Below are 22296 nucleotides of genomic sequence, written 5' to 3'. Positions count from 1 at the left end.
AGGAGTAGGTGTCTTATATTCTACCCCACAGCCACTCCAAGCTTTCCAGCACTAAGGGGCATTTATACTTCAGAGAGAAGTGGAGCTCTGTGGAGCGCAAATGTTCACACCAATTCTTTTTTTCTTAGCTTGCGAACAGCTAGCTTTTCTTTTTCTATATTTGACTGTTTTCCCACAAGCAACACAAAGATGAACTTTTACTTTTCCTTATTTGCAACCTACCGTTCGTAATAAATGAACTGTGCATGCTCCAGAAAATACAATTTCTTCCACTGGCTGGACAACAGATGAAAAGCCTATTTCACATGCAATAAAAATAATAAGAGTTTTCCACAGGTTCAGCTGCTCTATTATGAAAACCTAAAGCAATGCCTTCCATCACTTGCACTTTACAGCTAAGACCACGAGTATCTTTGCTCACTCCACCGCACACGCTGCTCCTAATGTCGTATACAGTCAGAAAGACTTGCTCCTCCGCTGCGCACAGCATGCATCTTTCTTGGTATTAGCATCACATAAGTGATTAAAAAGTAATGATGTCAGTGGTCTAGACTGCTCATCAATTCACCCCCACAAAGAAAGAAATCAGGAACAATTGAGTTGTGCAAACTGCTTTGTTTGTCTCACAGCGAATGACTACAGGACGCGCGAGTCTGCTGTGTGCATTATGTAATAATTACGTCTGCGCATTGGAGGGTTTGGCTGTGAATAAAAATGTGTCAGATGTGCAGCCTCTATAGGATGTAATTGAGCCACAGGAGTGCTGTGCTGCTCAGTGTGTATATCAGTCACAAAGGCACAAAAGAATGATGAAAAACACATGAATACCCTATTCTTCCTTCGTCGTTAGAGACAGCAAAGCTTCTCTGCAGTGGGCGCAAGGACCTGCACAAAAGGGCATTTAATGTCAGATATTAGAGGGTAGACAAACACTGCCATTTGGGTGATAATGCATACCACGTCTGACTGACCGCGGTGGTGTCAGAGGTGTGAGAAGTGAGGTCTCACAGTGCAGACGAGCACCCTGCTGTTTCCCAGCACAAACTCTGCACACTTTTCCCTGAAAATCTGTCACACTCTCTATTCTTCACACCTCACTCCCCTGCTCCCTTTTGGTAAGGATTTATATTTGCAGCTTTTCATCTCCTGAGGGGAATGCTGCGCGCTGAGTGTAGCGATACAGAGGGGCTGTATAAGATTTTCAGCACGCGGATTAAATCAAATGTGAAATAAACCTTTGTTAAAACCTACATCTGTCTCTTTCTCCTTCTGTCTCTCCAGGTGTGTCTCCCCAATGCGCTTGGCCCTTGAGGCCTGAGGAGAAGTGAGCCAAGCCCAGGCCCCCATGGGACGCCCTGTTATCCAGCATGCACTGCTGCTTCTGCAGTGCATGCTGGTCCTACGGCCTGGAGGTGTGGCCGGCAGGAGAGGGCCAGTGCTGCTGCCTGAATCACCCTGTTACAGGACGGAGCACCCACTCGTCCCACACTCAGGTAGGTGGTTTAAGAAATGCGCTCTCTTGACGTCATCAGAGCGACTCTTTCCATTTTTCCCCCTCCATTCGTAAATATCTGAAGTTTTCTCATCAGTTATACTCATTTCCTTTTCCACTCTTAGCAAGGTTAAACTTGTAAACCATACATGTTTCTGAATGGTTTCATTATTTCAGTTCTGTTGCTAAGAGACATAAACAACCTTGCACACACGTCACGTTGATTGCGATGAACAAAGTTAAAGAAAGTACACAAAGCTTGTAAAGAGTTTGTCTTGTTAGAGCAGTTTTTCTCACACTCTTATGAAATGCTGTTGTAATTATCACTCTAGAAAACACCGTCGTCGCATTTGCTGCCTGGCAAGTTTTAATCTGTGTAAAAGTCATTTTAAATGCACTCAGCACTTTGAAAAATGTTCAGATCCGCAGCCCTGGAGAGCAATGAGCCTAAACCTTTGATTGCATTACAGACATGAGGTAAGCGTACTTCTAAAGCCTAACTCACATTTACTACATTTAATGTGAATTAACTGTTCACCAAACCTCTGCCAAACAGTGAACATCCAATTATATCTTAGCAGCTGTAATTAGGCACTTCAGGCCTGTCAAACTGTGGATTTTTCCACCAGTTTTAATGTTATTTAAATGCAGAGTGATACTGCCTGTGGTGTGGGTTTTCTTTCTTTCTTTTTTTGTATTTAAAAGAGCAAAAATCCAAGTATGGAAATAAGTCTCTTCTCTAATGTTTCCAGCTCACCAACTTTCTGCACACAGTACAACACTATTATTATTATTATTATTATTATTATTATCTGAAGTGTACAGCTTAAGCATTTACTCTATAAAGTAATTTGAATCACAGTCATCAAACAGTCATGTTAAATAACTTTACACACAATGATGAAAAGCTTGAACAGGTTTTGAGACTGAGGATGATCTATCATAACAAAAAATTATCTCGAGAACATCGTCTGCAGCATCTGGAGGTTTTTCTCTATTTTTAACATTACATCAATTTTTTTATTTTCTGAAACCTTGACCACTATGGTTCTTAGGAGGCTCTGGGATTTCCTCTCACTAAAGAGCTTACAGAACTAAGAAATGAAATGCTGAGACAATCCTCCCAGCTCCACTTCCAGGGGAGAAATGTTCTCTGATTATCAATGAAGAAGCTCTGGTAATTTCAGTCTCTGGTAAGCAGGATTTAGATCAAATGTCAGATTGTCTGTTTTAGATGAAGATTCAGTGTTGATTTTACCATTTACATAAAAAATTATTACCATAGGTAACTACATTGATGTCACATGTTGGTTTCTGAAATCCTGTTTCATCCTGTCTAGTTGAGCATTTTCACTGTTGCCACCTTGGCGTATTAGTTAATATAACGAGAGGCATGTGGTTGATCAAACGTATCAGTCACAAGTTGTTAGCCAATAAGAAACAGAAATGAACAAAAGTATGGGCAAGATTTACAAAATTCACCAAATCTTCTATTCAATATGACCCAAAATGAGTGACTGGGACCATAAACTCAGAAGACAGTAAGAGTTCACAGAGCTCAAGTCAGAAAGATATTTTCTCATAGACTTCTGTTGAAGTCTGCAGTTATGCGGCAACTAGTCACACGACTACTAACCACATCTGGTTAACTTGTTCCCCTTGTTTAAAATCATTGTTGCAATGCAGGGTCAAGTGAATAAGGCACCCTTATTGGTAGGGAAAAATGAGTATTCCCTCAGTAGTGACTAGATTATGTTTGAATTCTTACAATCTTGACAGATAAGAGGGTGAACAACGAAAAAGCCCAATGCAGCTTCTGTTTAAGAGACTATAAGACTTTTACTTTAAGCAAGTACAACCAGAAACATTCAAACGTCGAGACCTTAATTATCCAGCTCATAAATTTTACAGATTTCATCAAGCAAAATTAATGATCGCTGACTAGCTACTATGGGTGGGGCCTGTTTTTTTTGGTTTTTTTGTCTTTGTCAGACTGAAATCAAGGACTCATTGTTTAAAAAAAGAAAAAAAAAGTATTGCCTAATACTAAAAATTTACAACAATTGAAATGTGCAAACGTAGCATGTGAAAAGAGAAAGACTAGCAGCAATTAATGAAACTAGCAGTTAGAAAAAGGACACTTATGGATTTTTCTGGTTATGTCCTCTTGGAACGATCCAGCTCTAATCTGTAATTACAACATTTCTTGCTGTCTAGGAAAAGTTCACCTCCTTTATTAACTTCCTCTTTGTTCCACAAGGCAGACGGTGCCTTTGTTATGGGCCTTTTGCTACATGGCTCTGCAGTTTTTAGATACAGTATGTTCTGCATCCGATTTCATTGTCCTCACTCTCTGTCATACTTTTCTATTGAACAGCTAAACTGTAATGAAATGCTGTGAATCCAAGTCGACTGAAGGTATCAATAGCGATCAATGCAGTTCTGTCTAGCCGCTGCGAGGCAGCAGAAATGTCATTGAGCTGTTTTCATTACAACAGAGCCCCAGTCACATAATCTCATAGCATTCTGTCTGGGTAAAATTGACTGGAAGAGCAAGGTCACTGCATGTGATCCACACGCATGCATAGACTCATATTCCGAATAACCACCCACCTATAACCCTAATTCTCCCTCACGCTGTCTCCCTTCCTAATCTTTGTCACTTCATTGTTAGCTGAGCCGATGCTCTTCCCTCTGCACCGATTGAGTGCAATGATGATGACTAACTGCCCAGCTAATGCAATACCTTCATACCTTGTGCTTTCTGCGTGGGGAGGATCAGACATCAGCTGGTGGGTCAGCTGTGGTCATTGCGTTTGTGTTCTCTAATGTACCAGATTGGCCCATTAAGCTTCAGTGGGTTAATGCTTTGGTTGAAATATAGGAGCATTAATAAAGAGGGTCGACATTTTAGTTAGCATTCAGACACGGTTCAGCAACACAGAGCCGACTGAACAGAGGAAGAGAAAGGCAAGTACAGAAGTCTTTAGTGAGTGATTAGCTGTGGTGATACAGTTGCTTCTTAATGCAAAGAGTCTTTAGAGCTTCTTTGGGGAGTTATTAAATAAAAGTAGATGATGTATGGTTAAAAGCTAAAAGGTTGACTCACCAAATTACAAAAGCATTTAAGGTTTTATGCCAATACAGTTGACATTAACTATACATAAAGTATGTTAACCGTTGTATTATGAGGCTAAGATAAGATATTAAGTGCGAAGATATCAGCTCATGGCAGCAAGCTCACCAAAGCTAAAGACTGTATGGGAGTACCACACAAACACAGAAACCTGCTAATTAGTGCTTCTTAACGCTAAATACTATAATAGTGTGCACCAAAACAGCCTTGGACAGTCTATTACTACAATTAACCACACAGAAAGTCATATTATCTCTTTGATAATTGCACACAAAAAAACTTTCACAACAAGGTTGAGACGTTTAGTTCAGTGACTAATCATCAGAGGTGAGGCCTAGCAGACAGCTGCTGGCCACAGCTGCCTGTGTCGGTGTCAACCTGTTAATTAAAACAGCCAAATCCCTAACTTTAAGCCTTATTACATTTGAGTATATGAGTGAATTAAAAAAATAACAGCTCTTCCACCCCTTCTCACGAAGGGATGCATTCGCTTTAAAGGCTAATCTATTTAAAAGTAATGCTTTGGCTTGGTAGGCTTTGAAATGTTTGTTTATGCTATAAATCTGGACATTTCCACACGAGTATCTAAGGGGACTGACTCTCTCCTGGAGTCTTTTTCAAGCGGTCATTCAGGGAACGACAGTTTTTGGCGCTTCGGGTGGTTTATGTTTTTTTAGCCATGGAGATGTGGCATTTGTGAGTGTGTTTTGCCGCAGCGACTTTGTAGCAAAAAATCGATGTTTAGGAAAACATCTCTGTGGAAAAGTATAGTGCATGGCATATAATTATAACATTTAAATTCATTAGAATTGGACAGGATTTGGAGCTAAGTGCTGGTTTGCATCATTGGTACTGATACATACAGATTAACTGAACCAGGCATCGATGTAAAAGCAACAGAAATCGGACAAATGCAACACTTCAAACACACGTGGTGTTAGTGAATCAGAAAACAGCTTTTTTTTCTTCTCAGGCTTCCAAGAGAGTTGGTTAGTTGTGACTGTGGGAACCAACATGTGCCTGAACGTTTAAGACTGTTTAAGGGGTTAAGCTTCAGCTGAGAACTTTAAAAAGCTCTGTGTACAGCTACTATGTGTCCGTGTTATATTTCTGTTATTCAAGTCTTGGAAACTCGGGAAAAAGCGGGAAGCTACTGAACATGACCATCTTATCCTTAATTTTCTTAGTGGAGAAGAAAGCACCATGTTTTTATTTACCATGAGGATCAAACCAAGTTTATCATTTCTCAGTATCACCAAGCTCTGAATCTTGGAGTGGGTGGTCACAGGGTGAAGCATTAAAAGTGTAAATCAAATTTTGTCTCACCTGCAGTGTTTTAATCCTGGGGTATGAGTGGGTAAGGCTTTATGGAAGTGTTGGGGTACGTAAACACTCAGTGGCACACACACATGCAGGCAGCCCTAGTTTTCATAAAATTGATGCAGTTCCATTTAAATGGCTTGTAAAGCCTGCTGTACTCCTGTTTACATATCAGCTTTGTTATAAAGCTCTAAAGTTCTGCAGACTTTTTCACAGCAGTCATGTGTGGGAAAGAAAATTTGCTTCAAGTACAAGTTTTCACTTGAAGTTTTATCGCCCAACTTTGATTGCGTTACTTGCGTTTCAGTCCTATTTATTTTCACCTTGTGTGAGAATCAGCACATTTGCAGGGCTGCTAATTCCCGTGGTCCCATGAAGATGTCCATTTATCTTTCCCTTCACATTTATAGGTATTTCCATTTTGTTTTTTAATAGCTTTCCTTTTGTGCCCTGATTGTGCAGTTCAAACACATCTCGTTGTTCAGGACTGTTTTTTTTTTTTTTAAAAAACAGGCTGCTCAATGCTTTTTAGTGACTGCGAAATTATAGCCCATGTGAGGTTTTTTTGTTTTTGCAATAAAAGCAAAAAGAAAGAAGCTATGAGTCATTACAGAATATTACAAGGCGTATGCATATGGACATAGACACGCATACGCATATGCTGAGACTGTGTGAGGGAACTGAAGCCTCTCGTTAAACCTATTATCATTGTCTTTTGTGAGTCATGGTGCTCCACGTAATATAATGTAATCCCCGGTTGTTGCGAGTAAACAGTGTGCAGGCTGCCATGACTCCTCTTTAGCCAAGCTGGGAGGACTACAGACACATTAAAGACACCCCTGTGGACCACAACAGCCTAACAGTCCCACTCTACTCAGATGAACATTTCCCTTAAGGACATACACAAACAAATGTATAGCATTTGTCTGTGTATGTCCTTGTTTATGAGTTTTAGTGAGAGTTTCATGGTTTATCCATTGTTATCTGTTGTTAGGATGATGTAGGAACAACACAGGGACATCAAATCGTGTGACCTTCATAGCTGGTGCTTGCATGTATGGCAAGTTAGCATTTGTGGAATATCCACACTGGAAGCGATTCTCATTAATGAAGAGATCTGAGGCAACAGAAAGTGAGAAAGCTCCCATGCTCCTCATTTGTGATGAAAACGTGACAAAATGTCAACGCTTGGGAGGAGGAGAAAAGTAGACATATGGACACATTTCGCATTTGACGTCAAGGAAAATAAGACGCTTTGTGAATCGTGTGGAGCAACTCTCTCTGGTAAAAACACGACAAACATTTAAAATGAATCAACTTTAGATTCAGTCTACAATAATCTTATGAAACAAGGACTAAAACTACACTGACACAAAAAGAATTTAGGCTCTTGAACTATTACTAAAACAAAATGAGACTTAAGTAAAGACTGTGGCTAAAATCAAATCAAAATTAGGTGTCAAAGTTTTCACCGTATGGCAGGAACTTGTCAGTCAAAAAAGAAGTTAGCCACAGGGCTAAAGCGCATCAGCATGAACAAGCTGTCTTGACGAAGACTTGATTAAAAAAACATGCATTTTCAAACATGGAGTTGCCCACTCCGAGTAATTGGAGAGAATCTAGGTGTAAGGACGATTCACATTGCTTTTTGGGAACAGGTTTTATATGCAGGTCTACTAGACCTCCATCTGTGGCTCCTCAGCTCACAGAAAAAAAGAAAAATCCCATGCTCAGCTGGCAAAAAAGGAGTTAAAGTAGAGCTCAAAGAGCGGTTATGACCCATCACGAGAAGCCAAGGTCAAGGTTTGTCTGAGTGGGTTCCAGTGACAGCATTTCTTTCTTTCTGTGTGATTGTGGCCTGACAGTGGAAGGGTGTGCCTCACATGGGTTTGACCCCACTGGGGATGGTGGTTTTCTGACTTGGCACAACACTTGGCTGACAGAACTGCTACTGTGGCGCAAGGGTGCTGTAGTCTAACTACTGCTTTCTGCTTTGTGTGGCGGTTTCAGAAAGAAACATAGAGTTCAGCAGCAATGCTCCAAATGTTTACCCCGAAAAGGTACGCTTGCTGTACTTGAACAAAAACAGGTCCGCATATAGCTCCAGAAGAGGTCCAACGTAAATGTGTGCCATTTATTGGATTACTTTAAGAGGGGCTTTGAAGTATTTCTCTGTTTCTGGCAGGCATGTTTTTGCAGAAGACTCCTGACAAAGGATTTGTAGTGTTACTATAGCCCCTGAGATATACTGTATTAATAAAGCGTTGTATTTAACAAGAGTTCCTAGGTGTAGGCTTGAAAGGCTTTTAAAGGTTATAAACTGTGGTGTAAACAATGTCTTCACAGGCCAAGCCGAGGGCCATGTCTCTGTGGAGAGCAACAGCCCGACTTGTTTTACAGCCACAAACTGAGCTCAGCTTTTATCATCCCCGAACAGCAAACACATCGTTAGAAGGAGGGCAGTGAAAGCAAGAAAATAAACAAATGGTCTTATAGAATTCATAAATGCAACAGGCCGCAAGAAGTGTCAGAGATGCTTTAATTGGCCTTTTGGGGATGTGTCTTTTAAATTTAAAGCCCACTGAGGTCTTTGGAGCTTAACGTCTGTATTAATGTCCAAGGTCAGGTATTCATGAGCCATGTTTTACTTAAATGGGTGGCAATCTGCCTGGGGAACGAATGAGGCGCCATCCATATTTTTGGGATTAGTGCATTTTTACGTTCCCCAACTTCTCTAAGATGAACAAATAGTTGCTATTCTCGCCGCAGAGCTATTACCGCAGGGCGGCATTTTAGAGTGAATTGGCTCTTCGTTTATGCGAGCGCCCGCCGCCACACTCTATTTACACCACTCACAGAGAAACCATTCATGTTTCAGAATTGGTTCCACATGTTGCCATTGTTGTCAGCCTGGCAGTGCTGTTGAGCGGCAACTTTAAGCACTGGCAGACTGGAGAGTGGCGTGGCCTCTGATGCTCAGTGTAAATATTTATATATCCTGTCATTTTGTCTTTGTGTCAACTGCCGTGTGTCATAGAAGGGAATAACAAATGGTATGTGAGTGATGGGTTCTATTTTGAGGAGGTGGGAGACAGGGGTTAAGAGGATAAGTTGGGACTGAGAAAAGGGGGGAAGGGGGTTTATATGTGTGTGTTCGCTGGTTTCATGTTGGCCCAGAGCCCTGGCTGCGCTCTGAATTTACACCCCTGATCCGTTTGTGTGTGAGCCGTCCCGCGTGTGTGTCTGCACGCCGTCGTCTTATGAGCAGCCAATCCCCTGATTCAGTCAGCTGCTGTACAAGCCTTGATGTGATTACATTATCACATGCATTTAAAGAGCAGCTCATGTGAACCCATGCAACATGCAAATCAGCGCTGAAATTTAGTAAAGGAGATAGGAAATTGGATTTGTCTTATTAGTTGGGGGGGTCATCCTACTGGTCCCTCATCTGCTAGGTTAACGATAAGGTTAATTTGTTGGCTGTGTGTTGGATCATGTAATTCTGCCTCTAAAATTACCTTCTACAATCTATCCAAAAAAGAAAAAAACACATATATATCAAGTTAGATGAGAAATGGAAATATTTTTTTGGTGATGGTAAACCAGCATCCAGGAATGTTGTTTTGTAAAACTCTTTCCAAGTGTGCCACACTTTTGTAGCGGGAAAGCCAAAGGCCAATGTGCCAAACCCCCCCCCCCCATGAATGGGATGTTGGGAAGCTCCGCATATATTTAGCTGCACAGCCTTGGGAGGGCCCATCCACGCTGGCTATGAATGTTTATGAATGGTTCCTTGGCCTCTTCACAAAAGGCCATAAATCCTTTGAGTGCTTTTGTGTTCAATTAGAACCTTTTGCCCCTTTTGCACACTCCTAACAAATATCCCCTCTTCTCCCTCTTTCCGTCTCATACATGCAGACACACACACACACAGACACACTCTCCATCACCCCGTTACAGAGCCTCCCCTGGTGAGTCAGGGAGATTTATGAGAAGAAGCTGGGTTCGTCAAGCGCCGTCTTCCCCCCGGGGGGTGTCACAACTGCATTTGTATGCCAGGGATCCTCTCGATGGCGTACTATAAAAAAAAACCCCAACAAAAGCCCATTGGAGTCAGAGGATTCGCAGATCCAAAACTTGCTCTCTCCCTCTAGAATAAGCGGAGCAGCAGCCATTAAGCAAAAGGAAATCTTTGGGGTGAAGTTGGTTGCGATCTTCCAGATATTTATTTCAGCAGGGCTAATGAAAATGCATTAATACTGTGTGGAGTAAGACGCGGGGTGTTTTTCTGTCTCGCAGTTCTCTTGTACTTATCACCGGGGACTTGAAAGAGAACAAGGGGAAAAATGTCTTTGCATACAGCGGCGCTGTCTCCACGGATGATATTGTTTTGTTAGGAGAGCCAGGGTTTGGTCCCACTACGTGAGTTGGTGGCAGCAGATGTTCTTTGGAAGCTCCTGTTTCTTTGCTCTGTTTGTCTTCATTTTGAACCACTCACAAATCCCACGTTTGTCACAGAAACTCGAAGTACTTGCTTTTGATGCAGTCAAGGGAGAGCGTGCTTTCATTTGAAACGCTGTCTGACAGGTGTGCCTGAAGAAGCAGATAATGTGTTTCGAGGGGGGATATTCAAGCTGTCCTCTCCCTCTGTTCCAGCCCTGATGGAAAGCTCCCCGGTAAATTAAAAACGTCCCTTTGAAATTTTTAGTCTGGAAATAGCTCGCAAATGTAGTGATGAATGATTTTAAATCACTGTAGCAACCACTAAAAGAAATTTGCCTTGGCACCCTGCTCGGAGATATTCACGCCCGCAGTAATTCCTAGATATCTGAAGGAAATGTCCCATTTAAGTTATTTTAAATGTAACCAGACTTTTGTGTACAGCAATACTTCAATAATGACTCCAGATCAAGCAAGTGATTTGTCACTATGATGACTGACCGACTACTCTCAGCTAAACCTATCAGGTAACCAGACAGTAGACAGACCATCCTCGCAGCTTGATTCAATTGGTCAAGGGTTAATGGGTTGGGCGCCAACAGGCATGTTGTGGATAAGATGTCAGCGTCTGTCTGGGATCTCGCTCGCTCTATCTTTCTGTCTCTATTTCTATGTAACATGGAGAAGCGGTCAGATCGTCCATAAAAACAAAAGTCCAATTCTCATCTGCCTCGTAGTTTTTGCAGAGCATGAATTTCCTTGTGTCAATCAGCACTAGTTGTTCAGTGATGTACTTGTGCTGAATTTAAATGGTTTCCCAGTGAGTCATAAGACATCCAAATTTCAGGTTTCACTTTGGAAGATTTTAAGAAAAGGAGCTTGTGAAACACTAACATCTAAGTACTTTTATCCATGCTGAAGAACGTTTGAATATCAAGCAAGGACGGTGCAGAGCCTTTGTGTTCTTTACTCAGTCTCATCTTCATTTCTTCAAACCCAGTTTAAATCATGGCAGTGAAGAAGTGGACTGACAGATTCAGTTGGGGGATGGTGATAAACAAATATTGTTGTACCAGCACCAAGTACCAGTTGCTCACTTTTAAGTAATTTTCGTACATATTAATGTCTCATTTAAAGCTTGTCTGGGATTCAGGGACACCTTAAAATTTAGCATATTAGTCATAACTGTGTTTTCATTAGAGGATAATCACTTATAAATAATTGTGTTTTGGTTAATTTAGAATGTGCCCTTCATATCTACATATGCAGGAGGCCTTTTTCAGGGAGCCTGCCATTTCTAGCTGCCTTGTCCCTACATCAGCCCAGAATAGATAAACCAAACATGGTTTCAATGGAGGGCCTTTGGCACGTATACACTAATGTATGGCCACAATAGATTCTTCTATACATACGGGCAACAATGAGACAAACACCAAAACGGCAAATGGTTTTACAGGTGGACACCACTGAAATCTTCCCTCCTCATATTTCTGAATGTTTTTTCACTAGTTTTGCATTTGGCTAGTGTCACTATTAGTAGAATGAGGTAATACCTTATGTATACTCTACAGAATATGAAAACTCCATGAGAGACGGGACAGGTCTGCTCGTTTCTGCAAGGGGGGACAGGATGAGCACTGCTAGAGCTACAAAATGACCTCCAGCAGACTGCTGGTGTGAATGTCTCTGCCCAAACAACCAGAAACAGACTTCGTGAGGGTGGCTTGAGGACCTGACATCCTCTAGTGGGCCCTATGCTTTCCACAGTTGAGAGCAGGTTCACCCTAAGTATATGTAACAGATGTAAAAGGGTTTGGAGAAGCCGTGGAGAACGTTATGCTGCCTGTAACACTGTTTAGCATGCCCGGTTTGGTGGTGGGTCAGTGATAGTCTGGGGAGGTACATCCATGGAGGGATGCACAGATGTCTATATCAGGATGAAGTCTTTGACTCATTGTCAGATCCTACCCTGGTGCAGTGGTCCTGGTGCCTAACAATGCCCAGTGATCTATCCAGGCATTTCATAGGGGAATGAAAGGATTGATACCACTGACTGGTCCCCACACTCGCCTGACTGAAATCCAATTAAAAAAAACCTCTGGGACATTATGTTTCAGTCCATCTTACCTGTACGCTAAACTGTCCAGGATCTCAGTGATGCCCTGGTCCAGATGTGGGAGGAGATCCCCCGGGACACCATCCTTTGTCTCATTAGTAGCATGCCCCAACCTTGTCAGGCATGCATAGAAGCACGTAGGGCCCATACAAAATACTGACTACCATTTTGAATTGCTGCAATGTAATATCTGCAAAATGGACTATCCTCCCACATCATTTTTTCACTTTGATTTTTGGTGTGTCTTTGAAATCAGCCCTCGGTTTATAATTTTCTTTTCCATCAAACAATGTCGAATCCTTTCATTTCGAACACATTACCCAGTTCATATCAGTGTAGATATGTTTCCCCCTCCATTGAGATCTGATCTGCTTTCAAAGTGTTTTTCTAATTTTTCTGAGCAGTGTATTCGAGTGCCTTGAGAAAAGTTGCAGCACCCCTTTGAACTAACATTATTCATCAGCACAGCTGTCATTTACTGCCAGCTCCACTCTGATTGGCTCATTGATATTTTGTCCTCTGTGTTGTTGACAGAAATGGAGCCCTGGATCTTCAGGTTCAAAGCAGAGGGCACGGTGGATTATTCACAGCTGACCTTTGACCCTGGCCAGAACGAACTTATCGTCGGCGCCAGGTAACCCATATCCAACATTGTTACTTTTCTCATTCTCTTTCCTTTGTCCTTTGTCTTTGTTGTCTGTGCTTTTGTTGTCTTTCATTCTTGTTTTTTTTTTTGCAGCGTTTGTTGGTGCGTTGCATGAGTAATGATCAGTTTCTCCATAGATGTCTTCAAAAGAAAAATGGCTTTGGAGATTGTTTCCAAGTCCATTGTCTTTGTCGAGCACAGCCAAGTGTGTGTGTGTTTGCATATATGTGTACTTGTATTGCTTATGTAGTGAGGACATAAATCTGTTTACACAGTGACTTCGTTGGGATTAGCCTCACTGTTAGAGACAAACACTAAGTGCCCAAAACATAAATCCTTACATTTTAAGGGTGAAGGCTTGGTTGAAGGTCAGGGTAAGGTCAGAGATAAGGATTAGTTAGTAGTAGTTGTGGTTAGGCTAAGATCCCAAATGAATGAATGAATGTATAAAGTTATGAATGAACACTGTTGTTTTTTAAAGAAATTTTATATGTGCTTGAAGACTTAGATGTGTAAGTGTTTGCTTCATTGCTGAAGAAGTATGCTATGCACTTCACTTAATAGCTTTAGTAGTTGTAGAAAGAAATAATCATGGCAGCATCAACAGGAGATAACAGGAAAGCTATCAGGAAGGAGTGCAGCAAAGCAAACAGAAACAAAGTGAGCCCAGGGAATTTACTAATGCACCTAGAACCTTAAGATGGAAAGGCTTAATCTGGAAAATGTATGTGGGTGGATAAAGGTCTTACAGGTGAGTAAATCCCCCCTGGAAAACATGGTAAGGAATATAATATAATATAATATAATATAATATAATATAATATAATATAATATAATATAATATAGCAAATAAAAGCCATCTTTTATTTTTAGCTACCATTCAAGATTCAGTCAGTTATATCAACACATGCATACAACACTCAAAAAAATCAAATAAGAGATTTTCTTCACTTCTCTGTGCCAACTCGATGGCTGTTGAGTGTCTAAGTATGAAAGGCAGTGTAGCTAGATAGATGACTGCAGGTTGGGTTAGAAGTATGAGTGATAATGGAAGGAAGGAGGGATCGATGAAAATATCAATACAGTAAAATAGGAGGCCGTGGCCACGCTGAGACCTGGCTGATAGCCACTCTTCAGGAGACTGATCTTTGCCAAAGCACTTATTTGTATGTGCATGTGTATTCAGGTGCTTGTGGAAACAGACTTTAGGATTTTTACTCTGTAATGAGATATCTGCTTTATTTAGAGAAAAAAATTAAAGATTGCTCTGTAAAACTGTTTGCTAGCATGAAAAAAAAAGCACCTGATAGGTTATCTTCCTACACGTTTGCAAAATCTGTGTCTGTTCAAGAGCTTTTAAGCAAATCAAGTAATTAAAAAAACAAATGCAGTCCAGATCATCTTTGAATAAAATATTTTTTCTCAGAAATAAACTTAACAAATATCCATATCTATGTAATGCAGCAACTCAGCATACCTGCTTTCTAAAACCATAGACTGTATATAAAAAATGGATACATGCACCATGATATCACTTTATGTTTTGTGGGTTTACATTTCAGAACCTCAGTTTGGACAACGTCATCTTGTTTTTTGTTTTGTTTTCTGTTTGTTGAATTTACTTTCCATTGCCAGGCTTTGTTGATGAGTATTTAGATCATGCTAGCTAGCTAAGTGAGCAAGCTACATAAATATGGGAGTATTTGACATGTGCAGATACCTGCTTATTAATGCTAATGAATGAATAAATTAGGACAAATATCTGTGCAGCAAATAGCATTTCTTTGTCATGTAGCTGCATTAAAAATTGTCCAAAAAGCACCAACACCACAAACATGGCTGAGGTCCATTTCAGTGAGTCTGCACCTTCTGATCAAAGATGGTAAACTTTTAAGTCTTGCACAATAAGTTTTATAATTCTACGACTGTCATGAGGAGAAAATAGCTATAGAGTCCAAAGTTATTACATATTTATATCTATTTGTAAAGCTGGGCATTTTAACTTGATAGCCTATAGGCACTGACCTACTTTTGTAGCCAGTCACACAAGACCTTTCAAGTAGATTTCAGCTTGTCCGAAAAAAGTCATTTTAGGGCCCGAGGTATACATCCACACTAGGGCTGCCACAAACGATTATTTTGATAGTCGACTAGTCACTGATTATTTTTGCAATTAGTCGACTAATCAGATCATGCATCCATTGGACATAAAACGTACAGCTTATTGCACCAGCATGCATCTGCTCTTATATAACTATCATTAGCTTACAGCTTTAAGTGTTTAAGGTATGTGCTAAGTAAAAATAAAGACAAGATGATAGTTTATTAAAGTTTAATGAAATCTGCAGATTGTTTCGGTGGAGTTTAATAAACTCAGTCTCGTCTGCTCCTTGCTATCTAAAATATAACGGGACACCGGAGTATATTTTCGAGCATCTCACACTTCTGATAATCAGCTGTCTGCTTGACGTTTATTCAGCTGTGTAAAAACTATAACTTTAATCTCAGACAAACCGATTTACTCAGAAACAAATAAAATACTGAAAAAAGCCAAACAATAACATTTTTAAGTTATCTAAGTGACTTATATATGTTTAACCTGAGTAGCGAAAGACGGGGGTGGGTTTTGAAAACGATTTGCCGGGAGTCCGGTGTCCTCTAGTGAGCCTTGCCCCCGCCTAGCTAACGAGCTAGTGGGTAACAGACGTCTCCGAAAACGTCGGAGCGCTTTTGAAAATATGTGGTGTCTTGAATAACTGAGCAGATATTTGAGGTTTACACAGCTACATTCTCGCCTGAAAATATGTTAAACGTTTATTTTGTGACCCAGAAAGAATAATAAGAGTAATATTAAAACTAACTAGCTGCCGCCATTGTTGGAAACTGCGCTGGGCCGCGCTATGAATTCTGGGACACAGCTTTTTCTTCTTCTTCTTCATGGTTTAACAGCAGCTGGCATCCTTGTACATGCAGTGCTGCCATCTTCTGTTTCAGTCCGTTATTACACTCTTAAATCCTACTACTTATTCCTGCATCTTTTGTGATCTTACAAAGCTTCAAACGACGCGTCGACTATTAAATCAGCCGTCGACGATCAAAATCGTCGACGTAATCGTGACTAGTCGACTAATCGTGGCAGCCCTAATCCACACCTCACTTGCAGCTGGTCTGTCTGTACTTAAAGGCACAAAGTGAAATTTCTTCTTCTAATTGTTCAGCCTAAGAGTGTGTGTATATACATTTCTATATATATACAAAGTCAGTTACAAGCTGATTTAAGTTGGGAAAGAAAGTCTAAAAAAAAAAAAAACGAGACTGGCAGATTATAATCTTCGGCAGATTATTCGAAACCGTGGGCACATTTCATATGCACATATAACATTCCTCTTTAAAAATTTGCCTTTTGGTGGCACAGACCTGCAAAAACATGGATATTACAGAAATCTCAAAGGGGGGAAAAATCACAGTAAATAATGCTTTTAGTCCTAATTGTCAAGTTTCATGTGATCTCATTCTGGTAATGGTGGATAATGGCTGTAGTAGACAGCCTGAGACATTTTTAGTCAAATTATAGAATATTCCTCTTGAGACAGCATTCATTACAACTATGATGTTTCTTGAAAAGTTAGAAATGCCAGTGAATCAGTGTTGTTTGTGCCTTGCAGATTTGAAAAGCTCCAGGCAAGGCAGGACATACTTATTAGAGTGTGATTTCACAGTCAGGCTTTGATTGTCCTTCAGTTGCCTTCCCCCCCTCTCTCTCTTACTCTTTTCATACATGTGAAACCCTGGGAATAGGAGCATAAAACCTTTTAGCTATGCTTTATCTACTCTTTTTTTGGTGTCCTAATTATGGGTTGGAGAAACCTAGAGGTCCATCATTTGCTGCAGTCGTTGAATTCAGCCATCCGTTGAATACAGTTCATTTCAATACCCTGACTACGCTCTTACAATTCCTTGTGCCACCTATGAAAAGATTCATTTTAACTCTTTTAAAGGGGAACTTCACCAATTTTACACAACAAAGTCTATTTACAATTCCCGTATTATACTGCAGCATATGTGGAACTGAACTCGACAAAGGTCAGTGTGATGAGAGCAAGTTTCCCAAAAAATAAGAGTAAAAATGAGGGAGTGGCGCTGGAGAGGACTGAGGCTGTCTGAAGTCTGTAGCCTGCTTCTCATCCTCGCTTGAGCCTCGTGGATTGAAGCTACATAACTAGTTGCAGTAAAACAGGCATATAAAAAAGAAAGCACATCCTCTTTTAAATTAGAGGTTTTATATATCAGGAATAACAATAAAATAATAAAAATAAATTGTATGGTTCTTACCGAATTCTAAAATCAGATGAACAACAACACATGGCATATATAACACACTGTATTTTCTTTTCTCAACATAAACGAAGCCAAAATATCAAGTAATCTTTTACTACTTTAATAAAACTGAAGACTGTAGGAAGGGTAAGCCGTAGGTGCTGCTAATCAGATGGACTTGATTAATTAATCACCAATCTCTAGCAGTTTTTACAATTTGCTTGAGTCAGGCTTGTGTTAACAAAGGAAGAACGATAACAGCAATAATCTTATAGAAGAAACCGTTTCTGCCCATCAATCTGAGAAGGGTTATAAAGCCATTTCCAATTTGAGGTCCACCACTCTACAGTGAGAAAGATTATTCACAAGTTAAAAATGTTCAACACAGTTCAGAGAAACTGCAAAAATCCCAAGAGGTATATTTTAGACTCTACAGGCCTCAGTTAGCATGTAAAATGTTAATGTTCATGACACTACAATTAGGAAAAGGCTGAACAAGAAGGGCTTGTTTGGACGGTTTGCCAGGAAAAACCCTCTTACCTCTAAAAATGGCATGGAAGCTAAGGTTTGCAAAGTTGCATTTGAACAAACCACAAGACTCCTGGAACAATGAACAGATGAGACCAAAGTGGAGATGTTTGGCCAAAAGCAAACACAGCAAACCAGCACAAATACTTCATACCAACTGAGGGAAGTATGAGGATTTGAGCTTGTTTTGCAGCCACAGGACCTGGGCACCTTTAGGTCATTAAGTCAACCGTGAACTCCTCTGTACACCAAAGTATTCTACAGTCCAACAGATAAAGCTTGGCCAAGATTAGGTCATGCAACAGGACAATGATCTCAAGCAAATCTACAGAATTCCTGAAAGAGAAAACAATTAAGGTGCAGCGATGGTCCAGTTAAAGTAAAATCTTAGAATTGAAATGGAAACGCCTTTTAATAACAGTGCAGTTTTGACCTGTTGTCCGATCCTCACACCTTTGTTTCTTGCTTTCAGTGCATTAAAGGGCTCCATTAACTCACACCTTCCCTTCTTTTCACAGAAATCACCTCTTCAGACTCAATCTTGAAGACCTGACACTGATCCAGGTGAGTGCTAATTCTGTCTCCCGCTGCCGTCTCACTCACCCAGTTTTCTAGGCGAATGCGTATTAACTCTGTCTGCTCGTATGACTCCCCCTTCAACAAACACTGCGCTAATTTTAGCACGCTGCGTGTCTGTGCTCGCAACTTAAAGCGGTTACAGCAAAATGGTTTAGCGTTTCACGTGTCACAACAACTTCACAACCCGGTGGAGCTCCAGTGGGCTCGGTTGACGGCGCCGTGGGTTGATACTCGCAGTGAATGAAAGAGTGTTGATAGGAAGCGTTGTCTGTGTTAATGTCCTCCTTGCTGAAATCCAATTTGAAGGTGTTTGTGAAATTTGAAGCTGTACTTTGCCACATGTCTAAACTTTTAAAAGATCTTCTGCAATTTCTTTAATGTGATGCTACAAATGATTTGAAATGGCAAACAGAAATCAAAGTGTCCTAACATCTTGCGCGCGCGTTGCACGAAATATGTATAAATAGCTGTGCGCGCAAGCTGGCAATTTTATTTTTTCACCCTGTCTTTCCCATATGTTGTCGCTAATTTCTTTTTCCAACATCCTCTCATTTCACTTTCTTTTTTTCCTCTCTTCTATGAGCCCACATATCCCCACCTGTGGAGCAAGCCAATTTTGTGACCCACTGAGTTACCATACAAACACTGACACTTTGAGGGCTTTATTTGCAGGTGGTAACAGCAAGCCTTCTTTGATGCTTAGACAACTCTTTATGTTTGCCATTTACACTCTAGAAAACCAGGGGAGAGGAGAAAGAGAATCAGGGGAGCAAGAACGGCTGGGTGGAACAGGAGTGTTGTTGACATAGATCTGACTAGAAGGGGAAAATGGGGAAAATGGACAGAAGAAATAAGAAGCGAGGCTGAATTTGTTAGGCAGGAGGGAGTGGAGGGTAAAACGCACAAAGGAATCAGGGAGCAGTGAGACAGCACACAGACAACGAGGGAAGAAAGCAGGAAAAAAAACCCCGCAGAGAGAGACGAGGATTCACGCAGAGCCGGTCTTTTGTGGCCGCTCGCTGGGACTCCGATGCTTTTTAAAGTTGCTCTGTGGCATCCGCGCACCCAGCTATCCTCCCCTTCTTTTTTTCATCCTGTGCTCGACTGGGTTTGCAGAATCAGCAAGGAGATTCCACTGAGCCAATCTACCCTGCATCTCCAAGATGTCTTCTTATGAGAGAATAGGATCTGGTAATCCGTGCCAAGGCCTGGGGCTGGTTTAAGCTGACCTGCACACTAGTCCCAGCTTCACATTTAACCATGCCAAGGCCATAAAGTCAAGCATAAATATATATCCAAGTGGTGGAATTTAAGGAGGAAAGGGGGAATTATTCCTTTCACCTCCTTGAAGCGTCTTTCTTTCCTTCCTTTTTTTTCATCCAAGCATGAAACAGGAGATTAAATGCGCAAAGATTTGGTTGCCTCTGCGCCTGGGTTTACATATATTTCTCATTCTTATTGTTGTTGGATATGAAAGCCTTGAATGAATTTCCCCTTTGGCGCTGTTGCTCCACTCACATTACACGCATTGCTGATTGATCAAATAGATTTACTAGGGAACATGGCGCTGAAGGTGGCAGAGCCAACAAAGAAAGTTTGAGCAGAAGCACTTGTTAGTAGTCCTGTGCATTTTATTACGGTTGCACCAAGGTTCAAGAGAGTTGCATGAGCTTCTCTCTCTCTCTCTTCTGCAGGAGGAAATTAAGCTAAAAGCTACACCTACGCCTGTCTTTGTGATTTCACCCCATCCTCATGTATCAGCCCTGTCAGATAATGCCCGATGGCAGTGATTTGTTCTTGCATGGATGGCAGCGTTAAGAAGGAGGCTGTGTATGATTTGACAGAGCACAAGGTTTAAAGCAACTGTAATACAAACAGCCGGTAATATGCTAAAGAGTTGGGTATGATTACCTTATGATTGATGACTGATCTCATCATGCATGAAACTTTTCTGGGGAGGACAAAATAAAAAACAGCCACCAAGGTTTTCTTTGAGGCAAAGATTAATCCAACCTACCTCTCCTGCCCTTGGATGCAGTGTGATAAGTTGCTTTCAAGCTTTTCAAGAGGCAGAAAATGAACTGGGAATATCTGGTAGTCTTACTGTTGTATTACGAAGGGTGTGGGGGGTTTGAAAGCACTGACACTTGGACTGGTAGCTAAACACTGCCCGTCTGTTGCACATATCGAGATGAGACAAAGAGCTTGATCGACCCTGAGCCCCAGCAAACATAATCTCCTCAGTAAATTGGCTCCTTGTTTGGAGGTAATAAAAACCAGAAAAAAGGGCAACAGCTGGAGAGAAAGCGGACTTTTGTTTTAAAAAAAAATAGTGGATGCGAATTCATCTGTGAAGTGTGTGTTTTCTAAGAAGACCTTAAAGATTTGGTCTTAGGAGTGTAAACTGTGTCACTCCCTGAGGAAAGCTATAAAGGGTGTTTACAAGACAGAGGCGCACTTAAAGAATCATAAAGAGAAGAAAATATTTCACATCACGTTAACTTTCTAACCTGTGTTCAAACCGAGTGGCAGTTTGGGGTTGAAGTGGGAAGAGTCAGTCATCAACACATGCGTCAGCCCTCGCGATGACCTTGATTGGAGTTAATATCTCGTACTTAAAGGTTTTTTTTCCTGCTGTGTCTCAGTAGCCTGAAGAGGCTTTCCTCTCCCTGTCAACCTCTACCCTCATCGTCACTGATCTGGAAAACACTGTCAAGAACAAAAGGTGGATACTTTTCTCCTTGCTCCACTTTCAAAACTTGTGCAGCAGAGTCGAAAAAAAAAATAGAAGACAGGAACGTAACTGTGCAGCATGTGCAACTACTGAGACATTTAGAGCTTCCACAGACAAACAATTAGCTTGAAACGACCCAACGAAGCACAATTTCCCTTCCTCCATTTACAGTAAATTGCACATTACATGTCATCTCCATTCAGTATTGTCCTTCTGCCCTGTTTATCATTCATATCCTGAGATCAGCTACTGCCAGCCTTAGGGGAAGCAAATCAATGCTGGCACTGCCATTGCTAACTATGCCAGCTCAGATTAATTGCTTGTTTTTCTGTCTGCACGTGAGCTCACCAAATAATATCAGCATGCCCATTTTTTAGCAGCATCTTTACTTCTTTACTTGGGCTAATAAACCACTGCTAACTTCCATGCTCGTCCTTAAAAGCATGAACTGAAAGGACCCAAAGTTTCTAATTTGCATTCAGTGATAAGAGTCTATTGAATTCACATAAACAAAGGTGCTAATGTAAGAAGAAATTACCAGGGGAGGGGGAAAAAAGCTAAACGCACACACACACTCAGCCTGTACAAGCCAATATCAGGATCCTGCTTCCATGCTAAATCGGAATAAGATGCAGAAGATGAGCCTGAGTTTCAACAGAAGAACCGAGGCACAGCGTTAGTCAATAAGCACCGGGATGAGGAAGGATCTGTCACGGTTCTGGGTCCGCTGGACCCAGTATTTTGAGTTTATTGTGTTTTGATTTAAGTTTGCATCAGGGATTATGTTCTTGTTCTCTTGTTGTGTTATGGTGATGATTATGATTTCTATTATTAGAGTTCCATGTTTCTGTTTATCTGGGTTTACGATGTGGGTTTAGTTTCATATGTCGTTTCCTGTCTGTCTCTCAGTGTCAGGTCTGCGTCTTGGTGTGGTGTTCTCATTTCCTGTTTTATTGTGAAGGTCTGGGTCTCATGTGAGTGTGTTCGG

At 41.0% G+C, this 22296-nt stretch overlaps 1 protein-coding gene across 3 annotated transcripts in view; it reads left to right on the top strand.

Moving 5' to 3' along the window:
- sema5a (sema domain, seven thrombospondin repeats (type 1 and type 1-like), transmembrane domain (TM) and short cytoplasmic domain, (semaphorin) 5A) overlaps nt 1-22296 on the top strand; it is a 155390-nt gene that overhangs the window by 40407 nt on the left and 92687 nt on the right. For all 3 annotated transcript variants that reach the window (XM_085418595.1, XM_085418594.1, XM_085418593.1), the window contains exons 2-4: nt 1282-1493; nt 13039-13138; nt 18514-18559. In XM_085418595.1, coding sequence (XP_085274721.1) covers nt 1346-1493; nt 13039-13138; nt 18514-18559 — 294 coding nt within the window. In that variant the 5' untranslated portion in view covers nt 1282-1345. The remainder of the gene's footprint in view (nt 1-1281; nt 1494-13038; nt 13139-18513; nt 18560-22296) is intronic.

The sequence above is a fragment of the Rhamphochromis longiceps genome, linkage group LG9, assembly GCF_057381845.1.
Source record: "Rhamphochromis longiceps isolate RC_006_pf linkage group LG9, R_longiceps_female_GT1.1, whole genome shotgun sequence".
In the NCBI taxonomy this organism is placed as follows: Eukaryota; Metazoa; Chordata; class Actinopteri; order Cichliformes; family Cichlidae; genus Rhamphochromis; species Rhamphochromis longiceps.
This window is presented reverse-complemented; position numbering and strand designations above follow the sequence as displayed.